Here is a 16,112-nt window from a genome sequence, read left to right on the forward strand (position 1 = left end):
TTTTCTATAATAGGCTAACTGTTAAGAGAGAGAGGCAGAAGGTTGTGGGAACATGCAGGAGGCACGCAGAACTCAGTCTGGTGGTGCGGGGGGGAGGTCAGGAAGGGCTTCTTGGAGGAGGTGACCTGAGGGATGCTGTATAGGGGAGGATGCATGGGGAGGGCAGCGTTCTACCCAGTGTACACATACATGTATTTGTGCAGACGCCCAAGGGGAAGTCTTGGTGCATTTAGAAAGTATAAGTAAGCTCATTGTAATTAGAATCTATGGCTTGGATATGGGACAGTGGCACGGGTGGAGGGGAGAAGGAAGTCAGGAAGAGGCAGCAAAGAAAAGCAAGGGGCAGGTCACATCACACTGGCTCCCGGCTGTTAGGGGGAGAGTTTGGGTTTCCTACTGAATCTGTGTGTTTCAAGCAGAGCAGTGTGGTGGTTCAATTTGCTCCTCATGAAGCTTCCTGACTATGGCATGGTTATGGAATTAAGGGGTCCGAGTGGAGGCAGAGACCTCTGGTCTGCAAAGGAGCCCTGCTGAAGAGCTATGAGCCAGGGAGGGCTGAAGTTTAGCAGGCAGAACCTGCAGTTTTAGGAGGCACTGAGATGTTCCTGAAGCAAGGCTTCCTGCGGGAGCGCGTGGGCCAATCTGAGACCACAGATACATGTGTGGGAGCCTGTCCCAAAGCAGCCTGCACAACCCCATAGTATGCTGGTAAGATGAAAAGCAACTTCAAAAGGTTGTCTTCCTTGGACCAGGAAGCTGAGTCAGTACTCCAAGCAATCATTTGCCTGGGGTTTTTGCCCAGGTAATGCCTGGCTTGAGCCTGAGTCAACTGGAGGAAACTATTTCTCTTAAAATCTGCACATGAAATGCTTCATGTGGTACTTGACCTTAATTAAAAGCTCAGTAACTGGTAACTTCTGTCACCATTGTTCACTCTCCTGAGTTCTCTCACATTTCTGGGAGTGTTTGAATTTTTTTAAACCCTCATGTACCAGGCCACTGTGTGTTTCGTTATCCTCCTTTGTTTTCTGCTTCCACCGTCAGTAACGCTATCAAAAGAACATCAAAGATTGAGATCTGAATTTTGTAGCTTAGAACTTATTTAAAAGAAAAAAACAACGCAGAGATGTTCCGTGGGTTAGTCTTCATGTGGGTACCATTCGAATCCAAAACCAAACCCCAAACTCAGCGAGGCAATCTGGATATAATCCGAATGTGAGACTTAATAGCAAGCCCCATCTCAGGTGATTTTTGGAGCTACTCCCCTGGTTAAGGATTACTGCTCTCAATTGGTGCCCCCTACATATCAAAAAATTGATGAATTGACTTATCAGAAAACTTGGGTTAATTCCTCCAGTGGCCTTGTGCTGCCCAAAGGGCATTACGCTGGGCCATTTGGAACTCTACCCTCTGCTCCAGAAGACTCAGGGTGAGGTCTCTTACATCATCGTTATTATTCCAAAAGTGTGTTCTGCTCCTCACAAAAGCCATTGAAATCCAGTATTGTTTCAAAGTAAATATTTAGTCTTACCACACACCACCGGCAGCCCTAACGTGTTTTATTGTCTGCCGTCTTTCTCACAGGCCAAGCTGTATTTGTTTTTCTAGGCCAAACTACTCAAAGCCACCTTCTCTGGGTGTTTTTATACCACTCGTGTTTGTTTTCCTGGGAATGTGAGAATGGCACTTGGTAAGAAGGCTGTTGTGTGGCTTTAAACCAGGCTCGGAACGGCCTCTCGGCCTGTGTTTTCACAGTTGCTCGTGACCTAAAGTCAGTCCTTTCTCTCGACAGCAAAATGCAAACCTCTAGCTCTTCAGAGCAAACACGGCTTCTTCTTGAGTTTGCAAAAACACTTCTCAATAGCTAGTCTTCTTGGGTTAGGTTTTTGTCTTTAACTGAACGGAAAGTACGAGTGCCTACAAGTAGAGGCCTGGGTGGCAATCAAAGAATTAAGATAAATGGAAATTCAGTCCTTTAAATTTAACCTTGGCGTTCCTTTGAAATGGCAAGGTTAACAGTCATTTCTTTTCACCGTCTTTGCCCTGGCCCTGTTTCCTTCATCCACTGTGTAAACTGTCTTAAATTGATTGGCTTTGCCATATTCTCCCCGCAAGCTGAAGCGTATCTCTTGATTTCAAACTGCATCGACGTTTTCTCAATTTTTAATGATGAGAGGGCAATGCAATCAGAAAGAAACTGACTAATCCACTTAATATTTTTATTATAAGCGGTCCTGCTCCCTGATAACTCCTACAGCTGTTAGAGAAAAGACCCAACAGTTTATGCTGGATATGTCTTCTCCTCACCTGTCCCTGCTTGATGAAGTCTAGTGACCAAGGGCTCTGACTTCTCCCACCTCTCCTCTTTAAAGTGACATGTCTGCTGACCCTCTCCACAACCCAGGACAGTGTCCCACCCCTCCCCTGGTTGTTACCTCACTTTTATTCTTCACTGAGTACCTCGGTCCTATGTTCCTCTAGAATGTTACATATGTGGTCAGATCTTACTTCTCCCTCCTCCCCAGACTCCCACTTCCTCTGCCTCCTGTATCTTCCCACCCCTCTCCTAGAGCCCTTTCTTGATCTCTCCCCACCTGTGTTCTCATCCTATTTTTTATTGTTTTCCCAGCCCCAAACCTCTTCCTTCCCCCCAAAGTGCCCATTCATTCCTGTGTTTTGCAATTCCATAACAGTACAGACCATTTTTGCCTGTGTTGTTTCACTTGAGGCTCACCATAACCCTGGGAAGAAAACAGACATCGCCCCCATTTTATAGATGGAGAAACAACAGTCAGTAGGATCAGCTCACTTGTCCATTCTTTATTCTTGGTTTTAACCATATTATCAGGATCCTCAGTCAACCAACCGATATTTCACCTGCTGCTGTACAGAGGAAGGAAGAGGCTTCATGTTAGGACACAGGCTTGCATCTTACTCTTGAAGAAGGTTGCGGAGAAAGGGGCAGATAGAAAAACATTGCATTTCTCAATTCTAAGATACATGTTTTTTTCCCTACATTTTTAACATGTCTGAAAGTGGGATACGTATTTTTCAAGATGTCCTAGCACTATAGAGAATAGTGGTGTGTCTGATGTCGTGTTCTAACAGAAGCGTATAAAAGTAGAGAGGGGCCTTGGGGGAAAGTCCTACCTCCCTGGAGGAACAGGGGAAGGTTTCTCCAAGGAGGTAGCAGATGGGCCTTTCGGTGACTTTTTATTAACCAGGATTATAACAAGCAAAATAATGCCAACCGCTTTGTTCATCCATTTGTTTGTTTTTTTTTTAATTTTTTTTTAACGTTTTATTTATTTTTGAGACAGAGAAAGACAGAGCATGAACGGGGGAGGGTCAGAGAGAGAGGGAGACACAGACAGGCTCCAGACTCTGAGCTGTCAGCACAGAGCCCGACGCGGGGCTCGAACTCACGGACCGTGAGATCATGACCTGAGCCGAAGTCGGACGCTTAACCGACTGAGCCACCCAGGCGCCCCTTTGTTCCTCCATTTGTACAAACATGCTTGATATGAGCCTCTCCTGTGAGCTTGGCATTTAGTGAACAAAAGTGCCGTAGAGCAGAGGAGATAGAAATGAAGCAGCAGTCACAGGAGTGCATGTGTCTCTGACGGTGACACCATAATGCACATAGGTCAGCAGTCCACGTGCTTTTGAGGGTGAACGTGAGAGAGCCGTCATGAAGGCGTGAGCTTACATCTCTTGAGAAGGTTGTGTAAAAATTAGGGAGACAGCAGGGAAAGCACATCTGAAGGCCCTGAGGTGGGAAGCAGCATGGGATTTTTGAGGATGTGAAAAGCTGGAGTGACTGGATCCCAAAGAGAGATGGAGACTGGGGCTCCAAGGGCTGAAGAATTAGGCGGGGGCTAACTCACATGGCCTCCGTGAGGATTGCAGTCCTTAAGACCCAGCACCCAATAGGCTCTCTTGCCTTGCAAGGTGATCTAACTGAGGTGGTGTCTTTTCTCCTCCAGGCTCACCTGGTGGCAGCCTTTGAACAGAGTCTTGGAAACATGACAATCAGGCTCCAGAGTTTGACCATGACGGCTGAGCAAAAGGTAAAGCAAGAAAGGGTGCTTCTCTCCTCCCTGCTTGGGATGAACAGCACACCTAAGAATAATACTCTCTTTGGTTCCAGAGAGTAGTAGAGATTTTAGTGCACTTGAACTATGGGAATTGAATCGTAAAGAGTAGGTCTGTTGAGTGCAAAAGTGACCTAAACGAAGGGGCGGCCCCAGCATCTGTGACCCATCTCACAGTCCTATTTCTACGGCTTCTGTGTGCTTATGTGCCCGTTGAAGATTGATGCAACCTAAATACATGGGACAGAGGTTTTGTGGAACTCCTTCGTTCCCTCCCCGCCCGTGCTGAAACCGAGTCGCACTTCTTTTGAGCTCGGTCCAGAATGATGGTAGGGTGACTGGTATTTTTTTCTGTCCCCCAGGATTCAGAACTGAATGAGTTAAGAAAAACCATCGAGCTGCTAAAGAAACAGAACGCAGCTGCTCAGGCTGCCATTAATGGAGTAATTAACACACCAGAGCTCAACTGCAAAGGTAAAGGAAGGAGAGCAGCCTTCTAGACCAACCACCTGCCTGCCCTTAGGAGCCCTCCCCTGACAACACGCGCTGCAGTCTCCCTGCCCCAGGGTGTGTGTCCACGTCAGTCACTCGGGTCCTGGGAGGCAAACACTTTGAATCCAGTAACTCCAGGCCTCCGGGAAGGTAGCTCTTCTGGCTCAGCCTCTTCCCTGCTGTGTCTCAAAAATGGAAGAAAATACGTTTCATCGGCAAAGTGGCGAAGTGTTTCGCTTCGCCTGTGTCCTTATGCCTGAAGCCCTTAACCTCAGTCATGCTCTGGTATTTCCATACTGACTTGGGCTACCCTGAAGTAGGCATCTCTTATTTGTCCAGGAAAATCTTCCCGAGCGAATCGCTTCATCCGCGTGTGTCTTACTTGCGGGGAGAAATGGAGCTGTGAGGCGGAGTTGCCCTCCCCCTCCCACAACGGTGGCCTTAGTGGTCATGGTAGAAGTAACGGTGATAGCTAGCATTTATGGAACACGCGCTGTGTTCTAAGCCCCTCCGCTCAGTGTTTTCAATTATTAGTTATCTCGTTCGTTTCCGCAACAACCTTATGAGCGCAGTGCTGGTCCTTTGCATCGGGCTGCTTGAGTCACTTCCAGAGTATAAGATGCCGAAGTGGGACTGGAACCCAGGTCTCTCTGACTCTGACACCAGTGCTCTTAGATTTCGTTCTGTGCTTGTGCAGAAAACTGGCTGCAGATTTTATTTCGGTGTCACTGCTCTTTCAGACAGTGTGATTTCTGGCGTCACCGTTATTTCAGCTGTCAGGCCTCCTGAAGAGTAATGACAGGATCGAAATGGGAGGGATTGGCAAGAGCCGGCCAGCCCAAGGAAGCGCAAGGGGCATTCCAGGAAGAGGGAATAGCACACGTTAGGACCCCGAGATGAGATGGGCTCGGCATCTCCAAGGAGACAAAAGAAGGCTCGTGAAGCAGGAGCGTACAGAGCAGAATGGGGCTCGGGGTGGCCTGATAATACAGGTGACTTGTCACGGTTCAGAAACAGGATTGGGTGCCTGTCTCAAGCTTGAGAGAGCTGGTGTTGGGGGGGATTGTCTTGAAGCCTCCGCTGACTTCTGTTTGGTGAAGCGGATAGAATGGGCCCTCATTGAATTGACTAAAGGGGGCGTAGCTTCCACCTGCTCACGGATCTTCAAACCAGCTGCTGAGAGCAGAAGGTGGTGTCTAATGGGAAATACTCGGGTGTGTGTGGATTCAGGTATAAAAGCCATTCCCTGGGACAAAGGACTGGGCTCCAGGCAGCAGCTGCTGATCTCCTGCCTTGGGTCTCCAGGAAATGGTACCTCCCAGTCTGCAGACCTCCGCATCCGCAGACAGCACTCCTCTGACAGCGTCTCCAGCATCAACAGTGCCACCAGCCACTCCAGTGTGGGCAGCAACATAGAGAGTGACTCGAAGAAGAAGAAGAGGAAGAATTGGGTGAGTGTGCATCCCAAGACTTCCGTGGGTCCTAGCAGACCAGTGCCCCACCCCCACCCCAGAAAGAGCCCAGGCTCGCTCTTAACTTCAGAGCATAGGCCTTTGAGACCGGGTCCAAAGAAGCCTATGGATAGGTTTCTACCAAATTCAGTGCTGTGCTCAGCCAAACACCAGGACTTACGAAACCACCACCACCTTGTAGTTTTTCTGTTTCATGAGACTTTATGTGGCATACTCATCTTCCATTTCATATACATGTTGTGTCGTCATCATCACATGCTATAGCCACAGAGTTCCAGGCACTAGAGCAAGGGTACTCTGCAGTGGTTTCTCCTTAGCTATTCTGGGGTGGAGGGTGTGTGTTACCAGTTATCCCGTCATCATTGATAATCCTTATCTGCTTACTGACACAATTGACTGCTGTGACAGCGTTAAACCAACTTTTCTCTAAACAGTTTTTGACCGCGTCCTTTAAGTAAAAGTGTCATGGTGTAGGGGCGCCCGGGTGTCTCAGTCCGTTAAGCATCCACTCTTGGTTTTGGCTCAGATCACGATCTCACAGTTAGTGAGTTGGAGCCCCGTGTCAGGCTCTGCACTGACAGTGAGGAGCCTGCTTGAGATATTCTCTCTCTCTCTCCAAGAAAGAAAGAAACATTAAAAAAAAAAAAAAGTGTCACAATTTAGATGTTAGGAGTTAGGACAAGGTTTTAAACTGGAGAGTTGTACTTCAAAACAGCGAGTTTGATAGACCCAGTTTCCAATACATTGTTTCTCCCTGTTTCCATAATCCCAATGAACTGCTTGAATTTCTGTGCTGTGGTGTCTGGAGCAGTTTTTTTCCCATTCTCCTGGAAATATTTCACACGCCCGCCATTTTTTTTAAGTAAGCTCTACCCCCACCATGGGGCTTGAACTCACCATCCTGAGATCAAGAGTTGCACAGTCCACGGACTGAGCCAGCCAGGAGCCCCCTACCCACCCAGTTTTAGTTGTGTGGAGGCTGTGGAGTTCTGAGACATTTGCTGCCCCCTGTCTTCAGCACAGGGATACCCCAGATTGACCTGGAGGGGGCTAGTGCTCAAAGGGCCCCATCTGTCAGTGCTGACCGCATCTTGTGTTCAGAGTAGCTTCAACGTCCTCATTCATCCCACATACTTCTCCCTCATTTCGTGTTATCTTGGATGGGTGGCGAGGTCTACCAATAGAGGAGTTGAGGTTTGAGTGATTTCGGTTGTTGATCGCTTGCGCTGGAAGACTGTAAGGCCGGTTCAGTGCAACCCTCTCCTAATGATTAAATTTTTTCTTTGTTACTAATGGCTTTCAGTCAGCTCCTTCGCCGTGCCTTTTAGAGGATTAACGTATGTTGCTGTTTCTAATATATTGTTGGTAACTATGGTCTGACTTGATTGTCAAGGTGATGAGAGAGAATTCTTTTCTATGAAAAACAGTGTATATCCATTTTCTCCAATTCAAAAAATAAAACATATTTATTTGCTGTAAGACAGTTCTAGGTTATCAGTAGAATTGGGGAGGATGGATAATTGACACTCTCAGATCATCCCAAAGCTTAATTCTGTCTGATCTTTGCAATCTCCTCTTCCACCTGGCCTTTGACCACAGGGAGAGGCAAGGATTTAGGTTGATGGCTTGTGTACTAGATCCTTCTGTTTCTATAACTGGAAATACGGTGAAAAGCAGGAAATGGGAACTTGATCAGCCACACGCTGGACATGCCATTCGTTATGGATGAAATCCTGATGGGTAAAAAAAATCCCATTAATTATTTCAGAATGGCCTGTTTCTGAATTCTTTAATGGCTAAGAAAACCTCCAGGATGTTTTCAGAAGGAAAGAAGGATTTTAGGAAAAAGGAAATCCCTTTTTTAAAAGACCTTTTTTTTAAGACAAAACTTAACTTTTTGGCTCTAGAAAATACGTGCTTGTGGCTTTCAGAGAAGACCCTGCACTTTAACTCTTGATTCTCACTAGAATAAATACTCTCATTGGACTTTTCAGATCCGTCGCATGATGTGGGGAATTTGTGAGGTACCAGTTCCCTGTACCCAATATGGCTAATGAATTTCTCACAAACACCCACTGTTTGAGTAGTAAGCCAGGTGGCTAGTTCCCTGCTTGTTCTTATGCGTATGCCAGGATAGCAGGAACTCCTGAGGAGATCTTCCAAAGGGCTGCGATGGGGCCTAGTGCAGCAGTGAAGCCCTTCTTGCTGAGAGAAGAAGACACAGACATGCCAAAAACAAGTTAAGGCGCAGAGAGATGGCTGATAAAAGACACAGGGTGAGAAGCACAGGAAGGTGGGGGCCGTCATTTCAACTAGACAAAGAAGCTGGAAGAACTCGGACTATAGGGCCTTCCAGAAGCACTAGTCCTTGCCTTTCCTCACGGAGGAAGATGCCCCTAATGCCCTGAAAGATTCACGTTCTTACCGGAAACCTCCTGTGTGTGTGGTGTTTATCATTAGCCATGTCGTGTCTGAGAAGTCCGAAGCTTTCCCTGTCACTGGCTTTCTCTGTTAAAAATTGTCTTTTTTCCTTCCCCTCCCCCATTTTTGCTTGCGTTTTCCCTGGCAGGTCAATGAGGTAAGCAAGACCACCGTTAATATCAGATACCAAGCTAACCCATCCATTGATATGACTAATCTCACCCGCATCCGCCACCATGTCTGAGCATCCTGCTTTGTTGCTGTGTAACCTCATCCTCCCGACATCCATCTGCTGAGCCAGGCTCTGTCTTGCTGTTGGCATCTAGCCTCGAAGCAGGAGTAGGCATGGAATGTTACCCACAGGTCCAGTCCTTTGAGCTGTCAGCACCAGATAACTCTTCTTCCCTTACTGCACTGATTCAAGAGAGCTGTTGGGAACCTCTGTCATTGGTTGGGGGGTTGGGGGGGAGTCGTGGGAGAATTAAGTGCTCTTTTGTCTGCATGTCTCTGTGTTGCCGAGGCCTGGGTGTTGGGTGGCAGCCCGTGCCAGGCTGACAGTCTCGGATATTCAGTTACGCAGCTCCTTCAAGCAAGCCTTCGGGAAAAAGAAGTCCCCCAAGTCTGCATCCTCTCATTCAGACATCGAGGAGATGACAGATTCTTCGTTGCCTTCCTCGCCAAAGTTACCACACAATGGCTCCACGGGTTCCACTCCGCTGCTGAGGGGCTCTCACTCCAACTCCCTGTAAGTCTGTCTGTCAGGGACACACGCTGGGCTGATGATGCCTTTGGCCTCTAGGAACTCCCTCAAACAGGAAGGGCTAGGTGTCCTGTTAGGATACGTCTGCCCCTTGGGGTCTTGTATGTCATGTTTCATAGGACTGGGCATTTTCCACCAATGTTTCAGGACTGGAGAGGTTGAAAGAGAAAGGAATCTTCTGTTGTCCCAGTGGCGTTGCTGTAGCAGCCATGAGCAAGTTGCTTGACCTCTCTGTTTACATTGTTTTATTAGCCAAAGTAGGATAATGGTTCTTGGCTATTTATCCTGTCCTAAGGATTGAACTAGATAAATGAATGGGAAAGAACTACAACCATCTTACTGGGAGGAAAGATGGTGTTATGCGTGTTCACAGATTTTGCTGAAGTTCCAGTTCATTTTCGTGACAGAGCGTAAAGAGATGATGCCATTCTTCTGTGATCAAAATTTGGTGTTGACTCTTTTCTCCAAGGTCAACACTCAGCATTTGGAAGTTAAAAAAATGGAGAAGACTCGGTGACAATTGTCTTTACCAAAGGGTTCTATCTTTGGTAAAATGATTCATCTCCATGAGCTCGCCTAGTGAATTAACATACAGTGCAGTATTGGTTTCAGGAGTAGAATTCAGCGATTCATCATTCACATACAACACCCAGTGCTCATCATAGCAAGTGCCCCCCTTAATACCCATCACCCATCTAGCCCATCTCCCATCCACCTACCCCTGTTGACCCTCTGTTCTCTATCGTCAAGAGTCTCTTGTGGTTTGTTTCCATCTCTTCTCTCCCTCCCTTCCCATATGGTCATCTGTTTTGTTTCTTAAATCCCACCGCGTATGAGTGAAATCATAGGGTATTTGCCTCTCACTGATTGATTTATTTCACTTAGCATAATCCATTCTAGCTCTATCCACGTCATTACAAATGGCAAGATTTCATTCTTTTTGATGGCTGAATGGTTTACTGATTAACTGAAATCTACGGATAGTAAATTTTAGATGACTCAGTTTGTACAGAGCTCCTTGGGAGCGCCGCTGCTCCTGTTAAGTGAGATAGGCCTTTGCTCACGTGACCTTGGCTTCTCTGCTATTCCCCTTGGCAACTAGGTAGGTAGAAGAGAAGAGTCGCCAACTTCCCGTGATTTCCACTGAGCACCCACTGATCATTGCTCCATCAGAGGTATAGGGAGACAGTCCTGTGCCCCATCTAATAACAGAAGGCCCAGACTCCACAGACAGAAGTGTGTCAGGAATGGCTTGGGATGGACAAGTGGGGACCCAGGTGTCAGCTCCTGGAATAGTGAGAAAGATTACCCTTGCCCCATAGGACTGCATTCCCTTAGAGACCATGAGTATACCAGGCCAAGAGTGAAAGACCTGGAGCTCGTGTGGTTTGCGGTACCGTTAGTAAGATGAGCCAGTACCCAGGAGAAGAGAGCTGCTGTGGCTGGGGTCCAAACAGCCACTGAGCTAGGGTTGGACAAGGGAGTGGGTCATTGTAGACACCTCAGTTTCCTCATTGGTAAAAAGGAGATTAATTACATCTTCCCTGGATCCTCGTGAGGGCCTAGTCAGACACTGTGCATAAAGGGCCTCCTTCCTCTTCTCCTTCAGTCTCAGGAAGCCAGGTATGTGGTGCTGAGTCTAAGTCCGCTTAGCCATCCAGCCGCTGGAGCTGAAGACAGCAGCACCTGCTGATGACAGCAGCCTGCATAAGTGTCCGAAGGCCAGCTTACCAGATGGGTGCATGCCCTGTGAGCAGGGGGCTCGGCCAGGTCTTTGCAGCACACCAGCCACGTGGTCACCATGGAAGACAGAAAGTGGAAGACAGGAAAACAGCCTAAGGCCTTGAGTTTTCAGCAATCCCACCCACCCATGAAGTATGGCTCTGTTGGGGGGTCTCCGTTTTACTTAGATTAGCAGCTCCACTGAGGACAGGGCCACAGTGCGTCTAGGCCCGTGTTCTTGTGTAAAGAATTAGGTAAATGCCCAAGAGTGTGAGTCCTATTTGACCCGCTAGGTGCCTCAGAAGTTAATAAGAGGCCAGTTGCCTGTGACACACATGCCATCATCCCAGAGCACCTCAGTTTGACCAGGAGAAAAAGGAACTCGCCTGTTCCTTATTTGTGGATTTAAACATTGTATGTATCAACCCATGTAAGCGGGGCACAACTCTAGATGTTCTGAAGAGGCCTAAGGTGATGCTCACCAGAGTCCCACCCCTAGGGATTAGGGACCAGCGGGGACACCACCCAGTGTAGCTATTTTACTTCTGAGCTTCTGCTCTGGCTCTATGCCAGTCACCGGTTACAAGGGCGTACAAGACGGATAAAGTTCAGTTCTGGTAGACCAGGGCGAAAAGCAGACATCAAACAAGTAAATCTGAATAAACGAGAAAACAGCTCAGGGTTAGGTTAATGCTAGAAATTAAGATAGGGTGTTGGGATACGGAGTACTACAGCAACTGTAGACAGAATGGTCCAGAAAGGAGGCAACATTGCAGCTGAGATCTTCAAGACAAGAGGGACCGCTGGTTAGTTCTGGTCAGTGACCCTAGCTGCTGTAATACACGGAGTCCCAAAGCTCAGAACCCAGTTCTGAGTCGGGCAGCCTGCGTGGAAGACCCCTTCCATCTGGATCCAGCCATCCCACTGGATCTGAGTCCTTCGCTGAATGCTCTGTGTCCAGCCAGCAGGTGAGGTGGGGGAGGGGAGAGAGTGCAGGGGTTTCTAAGAGGGGTTTCTCTTAGAGAGTTTTATGGGCCAGACCTGGAGGAGACACATGTCCTCTCTGTCCACAGTCCACGGAACAGGGTCATCCCACCCACAAGGGAAGAAATGAAATCTCCACACCCAGGAGGGAAAGGAAATAGATTGTGGGGAGCAGGGCAGCCTTTGCCCCAGATAGTGCAAGGAGCCTCAGGTGGAGACTGGGAACAAGGGATGGCCAGTGTGTGGCCAGTGTGGCTGCGGTATGGTTAGGAAGTAGGAAAGTGGTAAGAAAGGAGGCCATGGAGATTAGGCAGGGCCAGACCACAGGAGACTTTGAAGTCAAAGTAAATTTGCATCTGCTTCTATGTGTGATGGGTTATCAACCGTTGGAGAGGTTTCTTTTGTTTGTTTGTTCTTGAAGTTTATTTAAGTAATCTGTACACACAATGTGGGGGTTGAACTCACGACCCCGACTTCAAGAGCCACTTGCTCTAGTGACCAAGCCAGCCAGACAGCCCATTCACTGGAGAGTTTTAAGCAGGAATGTAAGATCATCTGAATTCATGTTTCACAAAGATCAGTCTCCTTTCTGTAGATAAGGAATAGAGAGGAAGGGCAACCACATAAGAGGCCAATAGCACTCTCCTCCTCATCCTCCCCACTCTGGCCTGGTTCGTGTCCTTTGAGCACTCTAATCACACCACCCCCTTGCCCTTTCTTTGTTCTCTGCCTGGTACACTCTTCCTCTAGATATTCTCTTCCTTCACGTCTCTGTTCAGTGTTACCTTTTCAGTAATGCCTTGTCTGTGCACCTTGTGTAAAATAACGCCCCCATGACCGCCAGCACTCCCCATCACCTCCCTTTCCCCTGTTTTATTTTTTACCATGGCACATACCACCACCTGACGTGTAGATTGCCCCAGGTTATTTGTTTTTTGTACCCCCCCCCCCGCCAACACACACACCGCCACCCAAAAATCTACAGTGTAAGCTGCATGGAGGTAGATACCATTGGATTTGTAGACGTTCGGATCGTAGGTGAAACAAATGGTAATTCATAGCACTGGTGAGTTTAAGATGTGTTCAAGAAGAAAGTTGACAGCACGTGGTGATGTAGAGTGTGAGGGGAAAGAGAAGAATAATCCTTGAATATTCCTAGATTTGCAACTTGAGTACCTGGGTATGTGAAGGTATTGTTTCTTGAATCGGTAAGAGGTGCAGAAGGGGCAGAGTGGGGGAGCATCAGGAGCTCTGGTTTGGCTATTTGAAGTCAGAGCTGCTCAGGAGGCATCCACATGGACATGCCAACCAGCCTGGGACTCCTGGAGGCGTAGATCTGGTGGACATGGGCTCATAGGTGGTATTGAAAGCTGGAATCTGGAGGGTTCTCTACGGGGTTGAATGGAGATGGAAAAGAGCCAGAGGGCCAAGGACTGAACTTTGGGTGCTCTGAAGAGAAAGGAGAGCAGCCAGCGAGATGAGAGGAGGTGGGAGGAAAACAGAAGCAGAGAGAAGAAACTTCTGGTAGTAGGGTCAAGTGCTGCTGGGCGGCCAGGGAGGATGAGGAAGAGAAAGAGAGGATGCCGCACTGGGCTGTGCAGCGCTCCCAGCGGCCACTGCGAGAAGGCTCCCTCCAAACCACTTTCCCCGGAGGGATCGGGTGGGGCAGACTCTGGGCACTGCTGACCTTCTCTGACATTCCACAGCATCCATGCACACTGGAGATGTTTGTTTTGGGTCTGGTTTTCCAAAGGGTGGGCAGAGAGCAAATGCTTCTTTCCAACCTTGAAGGGTTTGTAAGAATGTGCAAATCTAGATGTGAGAGGAAGTTCAAAGAAGAAACCCGAGGCAGAGAAGTGGAGGGTGGGGTAGGGGGCTCAAAAAAGTTCCTACCCTGTGGGCGAAAGGAATGGTAACGTGGGAAGGCAGTGTTTCCCATACTGGAGGCATTTAAAATTAGGTATGCCACCAACCCTGCCTTTGGGCCAAGACAGTGGAAATATGGGAGTATCATGTTAGGGACTGAGTAGGAGAAAATCTACATCAGGTTGCTTCAGGAAGTAGTCCATGAAGTGGATGAGCATGTATTGAGTGCCTGCTGGATATAATTCAGGAGCATGGGCTCTAGAGTTACATAGACCCACCAGACTTGATCCTGATTTTTTCATTTTGGGGAGCGGGGAGGCTTGTTGTTGTTTTTTAATGTTTATTTATTTTTGAGGGAGAAAGATCATGAGCAGGGGAGGGGCAGAGAGAGATGGGGACAGGGGATCCAAAGCGACCTCTGTGCTGACAGCAGAGAGCCCAATGCAGCACTCACACTCACGAACTGTGAGATCATGACCTGAGCCAAAACCAAGAGCCAGGCACTTAAACAACGGAGCCACCCAGCTGCCCATGATTCTGTCATTTTTAATGGGCCTGTTAATATCTCTAGGACTCCTCCCCCCCCCCCTTTTAAAAGGAGATCATGGCAATACCTCTTCAAGGAGTTGTTAGTAGATGTAGTAAATTAAATAATACGCTTCACATGCCTGGCATTGTCGTTTGTGTATTCCATATGAATTTACTGAGCACCTCTTACATTTGATCAGTGTGATCAGACACCAGAAATGATGCAGAGAACCCTGGTCCTGGAGCAGTCAGCCATGTAGGGGGTAACCTGTTGAGTGCAACCAAATTATCAGAGATGTACAAAGGTCTAGCGTGGAAGGAACCAAGGGAAAAAGTGCTGTCCTGGGCAAGAGGGATAGATAGAGACTAAAACCTAGCTGGGGCTGCTGCAGAAGAACTTAATTTTCAGGGCACATAGCTGACTCAGTCAGTGGAGCATGACGCTCTTGATCTTGGGGTTGTGGGTTCAAGTCCCACGTTGTTGGGTGTAGAGATTGCTTGAAAACAAAATCTTTAAAAAAAAAAAAAACCCTTAATTTTCAACATCTCTGTGCTAAGTAGGAGGACATCCCCTCTCATTGGCCAAGCTTTGCGAAGTAGCTCATGTGATACAGCCCACAGAGGTGGGTGCTGAAGAAGTCTTGTCTGTCTTGTTGAGGAAGCTTCTGGGGAAAATGTACAGATCATGTGAAGGAGACTGGGGCAAAATGCCTTGCCCTGGAGCGCCAGATGCACCCGACTGATGGTGTGAATGGAGGCTTACTGTTCTCTGCAGTGAATTGGAGCCTTCCAAGTCTGTGCAGGGCATGGTTTAGCGAAGCCTGGAGTGTCACAATGGAATTTTGCTCAGACTTTACTCTCCATTTAAACCAGGAACCCGTACTCCTCTCTCAAGAAGAAACTAGTGTTTGCAAGCTCCCATTGCAAACCTTGCAAACCGGAAAGGCATGCCAATTTAGTTAAACCTTACAAACTATAGCCTACTCACAGCACAGAGAGGGGTGAGGGTTGGGGGAGGGGCAAGATCTGATTTCTAGAGACATTTTCTAGCCCTCTTAGTCCCAGATCTGTTGGCCTCAGTTTGTCATGGGTATAGAATGGGAATGATCCTAATATTTTCAGGAGTCAGAGTTTTTAGAAGATTTTTAAAGCCAAGAAACTCCCTTGGCTACTGACAACTTTTAAAAATAGGAGGTGGTTTTCCTCTCTTTGTATCCCTCAAATGAAAACCATTCAGGTGTAGGTCAAGAAAATAACAACAGAACAGTTTGGCTATTCAGGTGTTAAATTTTTCTTCTAGTCCTTTCTGCCCCCCAAATACAATTACACTTCTTTCAACGATTATAAATGGTTTCCCCCTGGCAATGAACACTTCCACACCCTCAACCCGTTTTACAGGTCAGGCTTTTTTTGGCCTCAGATCCAGAATTTGGTCTTGGAGAGCAGGCTGCACAGTTATTTCTGCAGAGACCACATGTTCATCATATCTTTCAGAGATAATCAGCTTCAGCTTTGTAACTTTAGGAACATGTCCTTTTTTTTTTTTTTTTTTTTTCCAGTCTTCAGTCCAAGAAATGTCAAAGCTTCTTATTCTGGATCACCCCTCACCCCAGAACCAATGATCTTTGAAATCACCATCCTTTTTTTTTTTTTTTTTTTTTTCTTATAGAGCCACCTTTTCTAACATGGAGATTTGGTCTTCCACTTAGTGCTGACCTGCCAGGTATCTGAATAGCAAACCTGACTAATCACATAGGGAACCCAGCCTAGAAG

At 47.5% G+C, this 16,112-nt stretch overlaps 1 protein-coding gene across 2 annotated transcripts in view; it reads left to right on the plus strand.

Moving 5' to 3' along the window:
* NAV2 (neuron navigator 2) overlaps positions 1–16,112 on the plus strand; it is a 324,049-nt gene that overhangs the window by 282,650 nt on the left and 25,287 nt on the right. For both annotated transcript variants that reach the window (XM_042904228.1, XM_042904227.1), the window contains 4 exons: positions 3,987–4,070; positions 4,457–4,568; positions 5,892–6,037; positions 9,052–9,224. In XM_042904228.1, the coding sequence (XP_042760162.1) occupies positions 3,987–4,070; positions 4,457–4,568; positions 5,892–6,037; positions 9,052–9,224 (515 nt within the window). The remainder of the gene's footprint in view (positions 1–3,986; positions 4,071–4,456; positions 4,569–5,891; positions 6,038–9,051; positions 9,225–16,112) is intronic.

Source organism: Panthera leo, chromosome D1 (genome assembly GCF_018350215.1).
Source record: "Panthera leo isolate Ple1 chromosome D1, P.leo_Ple1_pat1.1, whole genome shotgun sequence".
NCBI classification, from domain to species: domain Eukaryota; kingdom Metazoa; phylum Chordata; class Mammalia; order Carnivora; family Felidae; genus Panthera; species Panthera leo.